Source organism: Pseudophryne corroboree, chromosome 2 (genome assembly GCF_028390025.1).
Source record: "Pseudophryne corroboree isolate aPseCor3 chromosome 2, aPseCor3.hap2, whole genome shotgun sequence".
NCBI lineage: Eukaryota > Metazoa > Chordata > Amphibia > Anura > Myobatrachidae > Pseudophryne > Pseudophryne corroboree.
The window spans coordinates 487,817,688-487,831,584 of NC_086445.1; the positions used below are offsets into that span (position 1 = coordinate 487,817,688).

The 13,897-nt window shown below is 46.1% G+C and overlaps 1 protein-coding gene across 7 annotated transcripts in view; it reads left to right on the plus strand.

Annotated features, from left to right (window-relative positions):
• The window catches only part of RAD51C (RAD51 paralog C), a 207,942-nt gene that overhangs the window by 96,263 nt on the left and 97,782 nt on the right, over positions 1-13,897 (plus strand). For all 7 annotated transcript variants that reach the window (XR_010226127.1, XM_063953901.1, XM_063953898.1 and 4 more), the window contains exon 4: positions 8,253-8,386. Coding sequence is in view for 6 of the 7 variants with exons in the window: in XM_063953901.1 (XP_063809971.1) it covers positions 8,253-8,386 (134 nt within the window). In the remaining variant the exon portion in view is untranslated. The remainder of the gene's footprint in view (positions 1-8,252; positions 8,387-13,897) is intronic.

A 13,897-nucleotide genomic window follows, 5' to 3' on the forward strand; every position in this document is an offset into this window, starting at 1 on the left:
CTCACCTATCCCTCCGCTAGGGGGCCTTACTACTGATCTTACTGGTTGGGCCGTGCCCACCTGAGTATTCTGTATGGTGGCTGCTAAAGAGAGTGCCGATATCGTGCTGGGCTCATCTTCTTGCTCGCAGTCCTGAGGAAAGTTTAAAATGGGATACAACTTGCACGGGTTAGCATTAGTACATTTATCAGCTATACTCTTATCAGATACCAATATGCCATTGTCTGTAGCCACTTTCTCCCCTACAATATATGGTGGTGGTGGCTCGGTTGCCATCATTTTCCTGCTAGGTTTGGAACCGGCTGCGTGAGCTAGTTCTCTTTGCATATCGCCCTCTTGCTGCCATAAATTTAAACAATCTGTATGTCTAATCCTTTGTTTTCTGGATTTTATTAGACATATCCTACTCCTTAAATTCTGCATTACCTCTGGTTCAAAACTACCTATCCCAGGAAATGATGTTTTATCCCTCACAGTCATTCGTGTCCATTCATCACAAAAGGTCTCAGTGTGGGGGCCATACTTCCCCCACATTACCAACCGAGCTGACTCCCTGGGTCTCAATTCTGCTGTCTGAACCCTGACTGAGGAACGTCCCTGTATTGTGCATTTGGCTCCCATTGCGGACCCTTTTAACACGGGAAAATTTCCTAAAATGCTCCAAACACAGTAGTCTAACGGTGGAAGTCCTCAAAGTTCTTCCACTAACTTCTTCTGCTCCGAGTACCCCAGATCCGCCCTTTTTAGCAGACACGTGTAGCCGTTGCAGGCCCTACTTAGGCCTATATCCCCTGGGCCTTGAGGAGTAACTTACCGTACCCAGTGAATATCTGCCTTAAAGACAATGTTTACACAAATCACGCTTGCATGTGCTTTACACAACGCGTATGATGACGAGATTTACGCACAAATATGCAAAACTTCGTATCACGTTGCGCCACGTATTGCTCACACAACCGTACGGTCCAATCGTACCGCTTATAGACACTTGCTATCTATAAGTTGTAGGATCACTGGAGTCTTCACACTGTGCTCCAAAACAGCCGGAGTTCAATACATTCACACCTTTTTCAGCCCACACTAACACTCTATAGTTTTCTGATCAGAAAAATATCCTTTCCTGTTAACTGATAGCTTTCCCCAGAGGTAATACAGTAGAAAACTTTTTATTTAAACTAAATTTTTGGAAAACCGAGCAATTTGTGCTATTGTAGCGTGGCTACTGTTCCGCCCCTAAACTAAACAATGCTATTGTGTAATTTGTACTTAGCGGTCGTACCCTTACGCACGTTGCATAAACACACGACCGTGTGTATGTCTTTACGTTACGTACGCAGTCCCGTACTTTGTCCGAGACACGTGTACAAAGACCGTACGTCCGCAATAGTACAAATCCCACACTTCTATAAATGTAAGCGATATTACCTATAATCGTTTACTTAACACAACACAGTATCTTTCTGTATAAACCTGTTTAACTAGGTCAGACTGTGTTTGTGTTTTACGTTTACTTCCTTAATATTTAGTCTATGTTTTAACTAAATAGCAACAAATTTCTCAGCACAGGTCAAAATGAATCTAATAATCACTACTTATGGCAACAATGCGAGCAGGTATACAAAATACAGGTGTATGCTTGTGTTGTGTGCGCATTTGGCGCCAAACAGAAATTCACAGACTTTTAAAATAGCTTTGTATATTTACCTTACGGATCCCACCAGCATCCCTACAAACCATGCAGAGCAGACGCCATCTAATCAGCAATAACTTAGGGTTTCCAGTGTATTCTGGGGCCAGGAAAAGGTTCACGTAGGATACCCTTCCGCCCTTTACTGATAGATAAAGTCTGCTTTAACCTGCTAGGCTGCGGGTATGAGGAAAAACCGGACGATGCCCCCAATTGATAATGTCGATATTATCTTAAACCATAAAGCTATACCTTTAAACACACTTTTATCATGGAGCCGCTGCGGCCACTAGACTTAATACACACGCCACGTACTTTGTACGCTATTTGCGTACAGAGTCCCGAACCTTGTACGGTCTTAGCGTACAAACGCCGCGCTGGGGGTACGAAGTACACACAGCGCGCACACACTCTTGAAATACTTTAAACATTATCAGCAATGCAATGATATTATTACACTCTAAACCTTATGCAGCAAAGCACTGCAATGATGTTACATCTTAAACCTTATGCAGCGCTGACGGTACAAAGTACCCGCAGCGCGTACACACCTTATCAATACACTTTTAAACTTTATACAGTTAGGTAATGTAATACGCTTTAAACCCTAGCAGGGAAAAGAGGACACAACACCGATTTGTAGTTAAACACTGGGCTCCAACACCTCAGCGTATATATCTGGAAGGGGATAACAATACAATTTATACACTACAATATACAACAGAGTAAATGGCTACAGTCAATGTACATACGTGAGAATATTCGCAAGCGCTTCCTGGTCCAGTCCTCCGCTAATCAGGTAGATAGCGTTAAGAGTCTTCTGACCGGCCAGACAGCAACAGGCTTTTTATACACTACCAAAAGCAATACAATGGATACTGTAATCTCTTTGTCCATTGGACACAGAGATGCATCTTTACATTACAGGAGAGGTCATAGGTTGATTTGAAAAGGTGGGTGATGTGTTTCTCAACTGCTCTTGTGGGTGGTCTCCTCTGGATTCCCGCCACATACATAATATACAGTAAATACAGTTTATATCTATATTCTACTTCTGCACAGAACTATCCGCAGGAACATGCGATCTTCCGCAGACCAACACCGGAATGTTACCCTTAAAATACCCTACAGCTGGATACTAGACATCACCTTATAACCTTAGTCTGTCCCTTCCTATCATGCAAAGGCGAATCCCTTAGTCCTGGAATCATTTAAACTGTTGATACTTGCTGATGTGGTGCAGGGGGGCTATGTGTACAATGTGCACTATTTGGATTAAATATGTAATGTTCTGATAACCCTCTATGCGCTCACAAACTCCGCCGTAAATACCCATACCACACGCAGGGCCGCGGGAGCGATCATACGCAAATTGCGGATATGTGCACGCACGGCGGAACAAGTGCACGCGCAGCGGGCATGTGTGTGTTGTTAGTACGTGGTGTATGTACTAGAATATTTTTCGACTTTGACACCTCCCATGAGGAACTGCTTTGGGACATCCCCGATGTGAATCCTTGCGGAGCCCAGTGTACCCCGCAGCAGAAAACGAGATTTCTGGTAAGAACTTACCGTTGTTAAATCTATTTCTGCGAGGTACACTAGGCTCCACAAGGTGCCCACCCTGACGCACTTAGCTTCTTTGGGTTGGTATTGGCATAGCCACTGACACCCTCTCCTGTGGTGAGTGTGTGGTGTACTTGGCTACGAGCGGTTGTCGTCTCTGGTACCTGCTACTGCATTGGGCTGGTTAACGAAACTGAGCTCCCTGTGCATGGAGGCGGGGTTATAGAGGAGGCGGCGGAGCATCTTGGGAACAGTCAAAAGCTTTGAGCCTGTTGGTGCCTCGGATCAAGATCCTACTCTACACCCCATGTGAATCCTTGTGGAGCCCAGTGTACCTCGCAGAAAGATATTTAACAACGGTAAGTTCTTACCATATATCTCGTTTTTGTAAACCTTGACGCAGCAATTTTTGAAATCGGCATCAAAAGTTGTATAAGCATGTGCACTGTCACAACTTTTGCTCTCATAGATCTGCTACTGCAATTACTTGAACATTGCCGTGCACAGCGGGGTCGGTTACAGTTTCACACACCTCTACTACCAGGGCCACAACTTCACTAATATTGCATACTGTGAACTGAAACTTTACTAAAGTTAGTTCTACATTTATACCAACTTTTATGCACATTTCATCAAAATCTGAGATGGTCAACTGGGGTCCCCTGGTCCACTTAGCATAAAATGACCCTATTTCAAGCCCCACTCTGGTTTTTGCCTGGGTGGCTAAGGCCGTTATCAGCTAGGCAGAGGTCATTGGAGGCTGTTCTCAGCTCTGGCATCCTCTTTGGGCAGGAGTTGGACAGAATCGTTGGTACAGTGGCAGTATCCAGAACGGCCTTCCTTCGGTGGACCTCCAAGGGCTTAAACGTCTACATTTAGTTCCTTTCATCCACAGGGAAAGGCTAGAGGTCAGGTGTCATCTAAATTCCAGAGTTTGTCCTCCAGGAGATCTAAGCCACGAGGTAAGTAGCCTTGGTCCCCCAGGAAACCAGCTCCCAAGCAAGCTGACAGGCCTGCCGCATGACGGGACAGGCCTCCACCTGAGGCACCCCAGTGTGTGAGGCTGGCTTTTTTTCTTCTGTCAAAGTGTGGATGGGAGGGTGTGGATCAATAGATCAACACTGTCTGGGTCGACAATGTTTAGGTCAACCACTATGGGTTGACAGTCACTAGGTCGACAGGGTTGGAAGGTCGACAGGGTTTCTAGGTTGACATGTGGTAGGTCAAAAGGTCGACATGAGGTTTTTTTGGTGTCGTTTTCTTCGTAGAGTGACCAGGAACCCCAATTAGTGGCCCGTGTCCCCTCGCATTCAAGGCAAGGTGCCTTACTCTGCTACCGCTTTGCTCGGCACAGATTACCATTCCAATAGTAGTCCACGTGGATCGTTAAGTATGAAAAAGTAAAAAAAAAAAAAAGATTTAAAAAAAAAAACCTCATGTCGACCTTATGACCTGTCGACCTAGAAACCATGTCGACCTTCCAACCCTGTCGACCTATAGTGGTCGACCTAAACATTGTCAACCTAGACAGTGTCGATCTTCAGACCGGATCCCGGATGGGAACCACGACAGATGCTTGGATCAGAAGTGTAGTCTGTCATGGATATGCACTGACCTTTCAGAAGCGTTCTCTGGATCATTTCTTTTCCACAGGATTTCTATAAGATCCAGGAAAAGCAAGAGCTCTCAGGGAGTCCGTTTGCTCTCTTCTGGTCTCCGGGTTCATCAAACCAGTCCCCCCATCTCAAAGAGGTATGGGTTTCTATGCCAACCTCTTCATGGTCCAAAAGCTGGTTGGCTTATTTCGGCTCATCCTCGGTTTCAAAGAGCTAAACAGGTATCTGCAGATTCCCAGATTCTGCATGGAGTCTCTTTGCAACATCATTCTGGTCATGGAACAGGGGGATTTTATGGCATCTTTGGACATCCTGGATGCCTATTTACACATCCCCATGCGAGTCAGCCACCAGCACTTACTCAGGTCTGCGGTGCGGTCAGATAGCCACCAGTTTCAGACATTACTATTAGAACTGTCCTTGGCTCCACGTATTCTCATGAGGGTCATAGTGGTCATGACAGCGCACCTTCGTCAAAGTGGTGTCAGGATCTTGCCTTATCTTCTCAGCCTTCTTCTCCTGGCCGCATACGTCCAACAGAGGATCTTCTAGAGTCACACGGGTGGATGATCAGTTCGCGAAAATCTATGTTGTCGCCTTCTCAGGAGATGCTGCATTTGGGAGCTTGGCTGGATTCAAGGTTTCAGCAGGTGTTCCTCCCGGCAGACAAGATTCAGGCCCTGCAAACCAAGGTTTACATATTTCCTCAGTCATCGTTGTGTGTCGCTACACTCTTGCATGTAGATCATGGGTTCCTTGGTCTCCATATTTGACATGGTGGCATTTTGCCTAGTTTCACCCCCATTCTCTTCAACTTGAGGTGCTGGCCAGGTGGAACAGGTCCCATCTTCACCTCAGGGCACAAACAATCATTCATGGAAGGTTTGTCACTTCCACTGGTGGTGGCTACATCAGTCCCACCTGAACAGGGTTTGTCCCTTTTGGTTCCAGGTTTGGGTACTGCTCACTACTGATACAAGTCTTTGTGTGGGTGGTGTCTTGTCAGTAAACGTTCTAGGGACAGTGGATGGCTCACAAGAGCCGACTATTCATCAATGTCCTGAAACTCAGGGCGTTGTAGAGCTCTTTGCTTGGCTCAGCCTTTCCTCCAGGGACATCTGATCAAGGTGTGGTTGGATAATGCAACAGCTGTCGCCTACATAAACCACCAGGGCAGCACTCGCAGTTTTGGCACAATGAAGGTGGTCAGTCATATCCTCCACGTGACAGAGTGTCACCTTCGGATGAGTGGGCTCTGTATCCAGACGTGCTCTGTCTTGAGAACTCGTTTTGGTTTCCTACCTAAGGTTGTATCTCGGTTCCACATCAACCAGGAGATTGTGGTATCTTCTTTCAGTGTTCCGGGTTCTTCTCCGGAAGAAACCTTCTTGGATGTCCACATTTATGTAGACAGGACCAGAGATCCCCGCAGATCTGATTCCCTGTTTGTCCTGTATGATTTTCACAAGCGGGGCTGGCTGCCAGCTACTCAGTAGATCTTCCTGTCCCTGCCGTGGTAACTGCTCATTCCACAAGGTCAGAGTCAGCATCTTGGGCGCCTCTGCAAAGCAGCTTTGTAAGGCTGCCATGTGGTCTTCTGCTCATACAATTATGTTTCTATGCCTTTGATACCTTCGCCTACACAGATGTAGTCTTTGGGCGATGGGTTCTTTGCACAGCTCAGGAGCGTCCCCTCCCATAGGGTGACAGCTTTAGGATGCCCTATCATTATCCTTGTGCCCCATAGTGGAGGGAGAAGAAAGTAGGGTTTATGGTCTTAACTTATTAAATCTTTTTCTTTAACTCCATAGGGGGCATAGGGCGCCCACCCTGACTCGCCTGGCTTGTGGGGGTTAGTTTCCACAATACTGGTTCTCAACTCACCTGACCTCTGTGTGTGTGTTGGTCTTTCTTGTATTTGCTCCTTGCCTTGGGCTTAACTGGCTGGGCATGGGGGGGCGGGGTACAGGGGAGAGGGAGCCCTGGACTGCTGGGTAATTTAACTGCCTGGTGTCCAGTCACTCCTGCCAAACTATACCTATCATCCTCCGTGTGCTCCCTATGGAGTCAAAGAAAAGGATTTAGCAAGGTAAGACTATAAATCCTATGTTTCAGCCATCCCCCTCACAGCAGTGGTTTCAAAAAGATCTAAACTGAGATAATTACCGTGTGTGCCTTGCAGCATGCCACATCCCAGACATCAGAAAGTCAAATTCTTGTTCTTTATGTTAAACTTTTTCTTGTTAAAAAATTCTCTGATGCCTATTGCACTATTCTGTATCCTCAGTGACTTCACAGATTTGTCAGTAACAAATTTCATTCATATGGAAACAGTGAACAGTATCCTCACATCTGTCAGTGAAGTGTCCTTTCTTACATCCATATAATATGTTCTGGATGCATTTTCTCATATTCCTGCAGCTGCTCAACACAGAAAAATCCTGTGGATCTTGATTTTGGGGCAACACTTCCCGTTCACCTGCCTGCCTTTCATTCTTGCAACATCTGCAAAAACCTTTATAAAGGTTCTTGTAACATGGATAGTGTAATTAAGAAAGCTAATATAAACTAATTCACAATCAAGCCGTTTTGGGACACAAGTGATACCATTCTGCCGAAACATGGGTACAGTAGATTGTAAATCAGAAAGCTCATACCTTCACAATAGATTACATTTTCTTATGAGATAAGGTCCCCATACATCATTCCGCCATTTTCCCGATATCTCAACCAAAATCGGTGAATGGTGGCTATCGATGATTGGTGATCCATCGAGGAAATTAATGTTTAAAATCCCCGATTTGCCCATCCCGACAACTTTTGGTTCGGCGAATCAAGATCTTTAACCTGCGATACGAATAAGAAGCATTTTCGGCAAATAAAGGTTCCCAACGTTAGTAGAGTTGCGTGGGAACTGCCGACGCACTCACACTGGGCATCTTGCGCTGCATGGCTTATTGAGGCTAGATGTATGAGGACACATCTGTACCATCATTTAAATCTAAAGAGACTGCATTTTTTTACTATCCATAACAGAAGATCTTCGGAATACAGAAAAACTGTTTGTGATTCCTATTTGGGTTCAGAAAGTCCCTTCCAACCAGGTTTCACAGAAATATTCACATTGATGTAAAGCATCATCTCTCACATATGACATGTGCTCCACAACAGCCCAGGTTTCTCAGCCATGCTGTTTTAGTATATTTCATTTTTCATAGTCTGCTTGGGAAGTCACTTGAAGATACTGTTGAAGAAATGGAGCTCCATTCTATACCTTTCACTATAAAGGTTTAAAATAGAAAATCTGTCTCTAACTATGTACAATGGACCACTAACCATTGTCAGTGAGTATAATTCCTGTTGTTTTTTTTCTTGATTTTCAGATCACAAAATAGCTATGCAGAGATTCACACTTGACAACATTCTGTCGCACATTTATTACTTCTGTTGCCATGATTACATTGAACTTCTTGCACAAATGTATGTCCTTCCGGACTTGCTTGCACAACATCCAAAGGTAATTTGTCTGATCCAATTTAAATGTATAAAGTATATATAATAAAGTCAATTAAGTGTGAGGAAGTATAACCAAATGATGCAAAAACAGTTTGAGACCCCTTTTTTAATTAAGTAGAGATTATTGAAGATTTATTTTTGCAGAATATAGAAACAATTTAAAATAAACAGCACAAAATAAAGGGAAAACAAAAGTGGGGGATAAATAAGGAAGAAACAGTTGCATTCTTTAGCATAAATGTCATAATTACTAGAGAGTGTGTTGTACTTGATCACCAACAAGTTGTCAAAAGAGGACATGGATACACATCAGTATACAAGAAGTTAGTAGTAATCACAATGAACAATAATATTACGATACATCAGGGACCGCTAGAAAGCAAATGACGACATAATGATCACGGCAAGATCTGCCTCTGAATGAAGTTTGGAGTATTCAGAATCAAGCCACTTAGCTCAAATATTATTAAACTTGGACTCCGCGTTTCTAGCTATGTAGGTGTATTTTTCATGTGCCACCATGGCGTTAACAAAGGAGACTGGTAAAAAAAAAGGCCAGGCTGAGACCAATAATGCTGGAAACTGAACTAGGAACAGTAATGCTAGAAACCAGGCTTGGACCAGTGATGCTGGTGACTGGACTGTAACTGGTGATGCTGCTGACCAGACCAGCAATGTTGAGGTGCGGAAGTGGAGCAGTGCAGAAACACAGAGAAGAACACTGCTGATAGATGCTGGTTATAAAAGGCGTTAAACTGGCAACCAACCAGTCCTCCAATAAGAACTTTTTTAAGTGCTGCTGGTTCCTGATTGGTGGACTGAGTCAGCTGATCCAGAGTTGGTTTGCCATTAGTGATGGCCCTGGTGTACAGAGAGGAGTGACCAGCAGACTGGGAGTAGCAAACAGCAGTCAAAGGACAGGGAGGGCCGCGGGGATCCCCCGCAAGAGACGGGAAGTAGCAGAGAGGTAAGTGTCGAGCAGGGGAGCCTCGGAAATAAATTACTAGAGAACCACCGAAGTGTATAATTAACCCACTCCCCACTTGCCCTGAACCTCACGATCCTGCAGAGCAAAAAGCTCAGGTAAAGCTCGAGAATATCACAGGGGAGTATCCAGGTCAAGACCCTTAGCTCCCAACAGCTTTGAAACACATGGGGTAGATGTATGAAGCAGTGATAAGAGTGGAGAAGTGTGCCATGGTAACCAATCAGCTTTGACGGAACAGTTATAAAGTACATTCTATATATTTATACGTAGCACCTGATTGGTTGCTATGACACAATTCTTCACTGACAGACTTCTCCACTCTTATCACTGCTTCATACATATACCCCATAGTCCCATATGTGTGTTGCCTGAACTATTAAGGGGATATTAGTATTAGTGACCTGACCACATAGCAAAGTCTGTAGAGGGGTATAGGAGAGACCCAGGTGAGCAACTAGTAATATAAGAAGTGCCATAGGATCTGGATCCCTAAGTCACCACCATAAATGGGCCAGTTGAGATGTTTAGTAATACAGCTGGAAATGTGGGAGCATAAGTCCTCCCATCACCCTCGTTTTCGTAAGAACATTGGGGGGTATCCAATTAGTCCTGAAAAATTTCTGTCAGTGAAAAACGGGAAGGGCGGGGTTTTCACAATTTTTCTCTGACGTCCTAAGTGGATGCTGGGACTCCGTAAGGACCATGGGGAATAGCGGCTCCGCAGGAGACTGGGCACAACTAAAAGAAAGCTTTAGACTAACTGGTGTGCACTGGCTCCTCCCACTATGACCCTCCTCCAGACTTCAGTTAGAATCTTGTGCCCGGCTGAGCTGGATGCACACTAGGGGCTCTCCTGAGCTCCTAGAAAGAAAGTATATTTTAGGTTTTTTATTTTACAGTGAGATCTGCTGGCAACAGACTCACTGCAGCGAGGGACTAAGGGGAGAAGAAGCGAACCTACCTGACTGGAGATAGTTTGGGCTTCTTAGGCTACTGGACACCATTAGCTCCAGAGGGATCGAACACAGGACCCGAGCTCGATCGTTCGGTCCCGGAGCCGCGCCGCCGCCCCCCTTACAGAGCCAGAAGCAAGAAGTGGTCCGGAAAATCGGCGGCAGAAGACCTCGGTCTTCAACAAGGTAGCGCACAGCACTGCAGCTGTGCGCCATTGCTCCTCATGCACACCTCACACTCCGGTCACTGATGGGTGCAGGGCGCTGGGGGGGGGGGCGCCCTGAGCAGCAATATAAACACCTTGGCTGGCAAATCATCACAATATATAGTCCCAGGGCTATATATGTGATAAATTACCCCTGCCAGAATTCCTGAAAAAAGCGGGAGAAAAGTCCGCCGAAAAAGGGGCGGGGCTAACTCCCTCAGCACACTGGCGCCATTTTTCCCTCACAGCTCCGCTGGAAGGATCGCTCCCTGGCTCTCCCCTGCAGTATCAAGCTACAAAGGGTAAAAAATAGAGGGGGGGCACTAAATTTAGGCGCAGTATAATTTATATAGCAGCTATAAGGGGAAATAATTCAGTTAATCCCTGTATTATTATAGCGCTCTGGTGTGTGCTGGCATACTCTCTCTCTGTCTCCACAAAGGGCTTTGTGGGGTCCTGTCCTCTGTCAGAGCATTCCCGGTGTGTGTGCGGTGTGTCGGTACGGCTGTGTCGACATGTTTGATGAGGAGGCTTATGTGGAGGCGGTGCAGATGCCTATAAATGTGATGTCACCCCCTGCGGGGCCGACACCTGAGTGGATGGTTATGTGGAAGGAATTACGTGACAGTGTCGACTCCTTACATAAAAGGTTTGACGACATACCGAATATGGGACAGCCGGCTTCTCAGCCTGTGCCTGCCCAGGTGTCTCAAAAGCCATCAGGGGCTCTAAAACGCCCGCTACCTCAGATGGCAGACACAGATGTCGACACGGATACTGACTCCAGTGTCGACGACGATGAGACTAATGCAACTTCCAATAGGGCCACACGTTACATGATTGAGGCTATGAAAAATGTGTTGCACATTTCTGATGTTACCCCAGGTACCACAAAAAAGGGTATTATGTTTGGAGAGAAAAAACTACCAGTAGTTTTTCCTCCATCTGAGGAGTTAAATGAAGTGTGTGAAGAAGCGTGGGCTTCCCCCGATAAGAAACTAGTAATTTCTAAAAGATTACTAATGACGTACCCTTTCCCGCCAGAGGATAGGTCACGTTGGGAAACATCCCCTAGGGTGGATAAAGCGCTCACACGCTTGTCAAAGAAGGTGGCACTACCGTCTCCGGATACGGCCGCCCTAAAGGAACCTGCTGATAGAAAGCAGGAGGCTATCCTGAAGTCTGTATATACACACACAGGTATTATACTGAGACCAGCTATTGCTTCAGCATGGATGTGCAGTGCTGCAGCTGCGTGGTCATATTCCCTGTCGGAAAATATTGATACCCTAGACAGGGACACTATATTGCTAACCTTAGAGCATATTAAAGACGCAGTCTTATACATGAGAGATGCACAGAGGGATATTTGCCGGCTGGCATCTAAAATAAGTGCAATGTCCATTTCTCTGACGTCCTAGTGGATGCTGGGACTTCCGTAAGGACCATGGGGAATAGCGGCTCCGCAGGAGACTGGGCACAAAAAGTAAAAGCTTTAGACTAGCTGGTGTGCACTGGCTCCTCCCCCTATGACCCTCCTCCAAGCCTCAGTTAGATTTTTGTGCCCGAACGAGAAGGGTGCATGCTAGGTGGCTCTCCTGAGCTGCTTAGAAGTAAAAGTTCAAACCTCCTTTTGTGCCACCAGTGGCACCTTGGGATCTCAATGTAGTTTTAGGGTTCCTAAAATCACGTTAAGCAGACGATTGCTCGTTGGATTTGTAGTACAATTCAGCTTGCACATTCTGTGGCAGGACTGCCACAGCCAAAATCTGTTAAAGCCCATTCCACAAGAAAAGTGGGCTCATCTTGGGCGGCTGCCCGAGGGGTCTCGGCTTTACAACTTTGCCGAGCAGCTACTTGGTCAGGGGCAAACACGTTTGCAAAATTTTACAAATTCGATACCCTGGCTGAGGAGGACCTGGAGTTCTCTCATTCGGTGCTGCAGAGTCATCCGCACTCTCCCGCCCGTTTGGGAGCTTTGGTATAATCCCCATGGTCCTTACGGAAGTCCCAGCATCCACTAGGACGTCAGAGAAAATAAGAATTTACTTACCGATAATTCTATTTCTCATAGTCCGTAGTGGATTCTGGGCGCCCATCCCAAGTGCGGATTGTCTGCAATACTTGTATATAGTTATTGTTACAAAAAAATCGGGTTGTTTATTGTTGTGAGCCATCTTTTCAGAGGCTCCTACGTTTATCATACTGTTAACTGGGTTCAGATCACAGGTTGTACAGTGTGATTGGTGTGGCTGGTATGAGTCTTTCCCGGGATTCAAAATCCTTCCTTATTATGTTCGCTCGTCCGGGCACAGTATCCTAACTGAGGCTTGGAGGAGGGTCATAGGGGGAGGAGCCAGTGCACACCAGCTAGTCTAAAGCTTTTACTTTTTGTGCCCAGTCTCCTGCGGAGCCGCTATTCCCCATGGTCCTTACGGAAGTCCCAGCATCCACTACGGACTATGAGAAATAGAATTATCGGTAAGTAAATTCTTATTTTCTGCCAGGAGAGGGTTATGGACTCGGCAGTGGACAGGTGATGCAGACTCTAAAAGGCACATGGAAGTTTTGCCTTATAAAGGTGAGGAGTTGTTCGGGGATGGTCTCTCGGACCTAGTTTCCACAGCAACAGCTGGGAAGTCTGCATTTTTACCCTATGTTCCCTCACAGCCAAAGAAAGCACCGTATTATCAGGTACAGTCCTTTCGGCCCCATAAGGGCAAGCGGGTTAGAGGCGCGTCCTTTCTGCCCAGAGGCAGAGGTAGAGGGAAAAAGCTGCAGCATACAGCCAGTTCCCAGGAGCAAAAGTCCTCCCCCGCTTCCTCTAAGTCCACCGCATGACGCTGGGGCTCCACAGGCGGAGCCAGGTACGGTGGGGGCCCGTCTCAAAAATTTCAGTGATCAGTGGGCTCGCTCACGGGTGGATCCCTGGATCTTTCAAGTAGTATTTCAGGGGTACAAGCTGGAATTCGAGACGTCTCCCCCCCGCCGTTTCCTCAAATCTGCCTTGCCAACAACTCCCTCAGGCAGGGAGGCAGTGATAGAGGCAATTCACAAGCTGTATTCCCAGCAGGTGATAGTAAAGGTGCCCTACTTCAACAAGGACAGGGTTACTATTCCACAATGTTTGTGGTACCGAAACCGGACGGTTCGGTGAGACCCATTTTAAATTTGAAATCCTTGAACACATATATAAAAAAATTCAAGTTCAAGATGGAATCGCTCAGGGCGGTTATTGCAAGCCTGGACGAGGGGGATTACATGGTATCACTGGACATCAAGGATGCTTACCTGCATGTCCCCATTTACCATCCTCACCAGGAGTACCTCAGATTTGTGGTACAGGATTGTCATTACCAATTCCA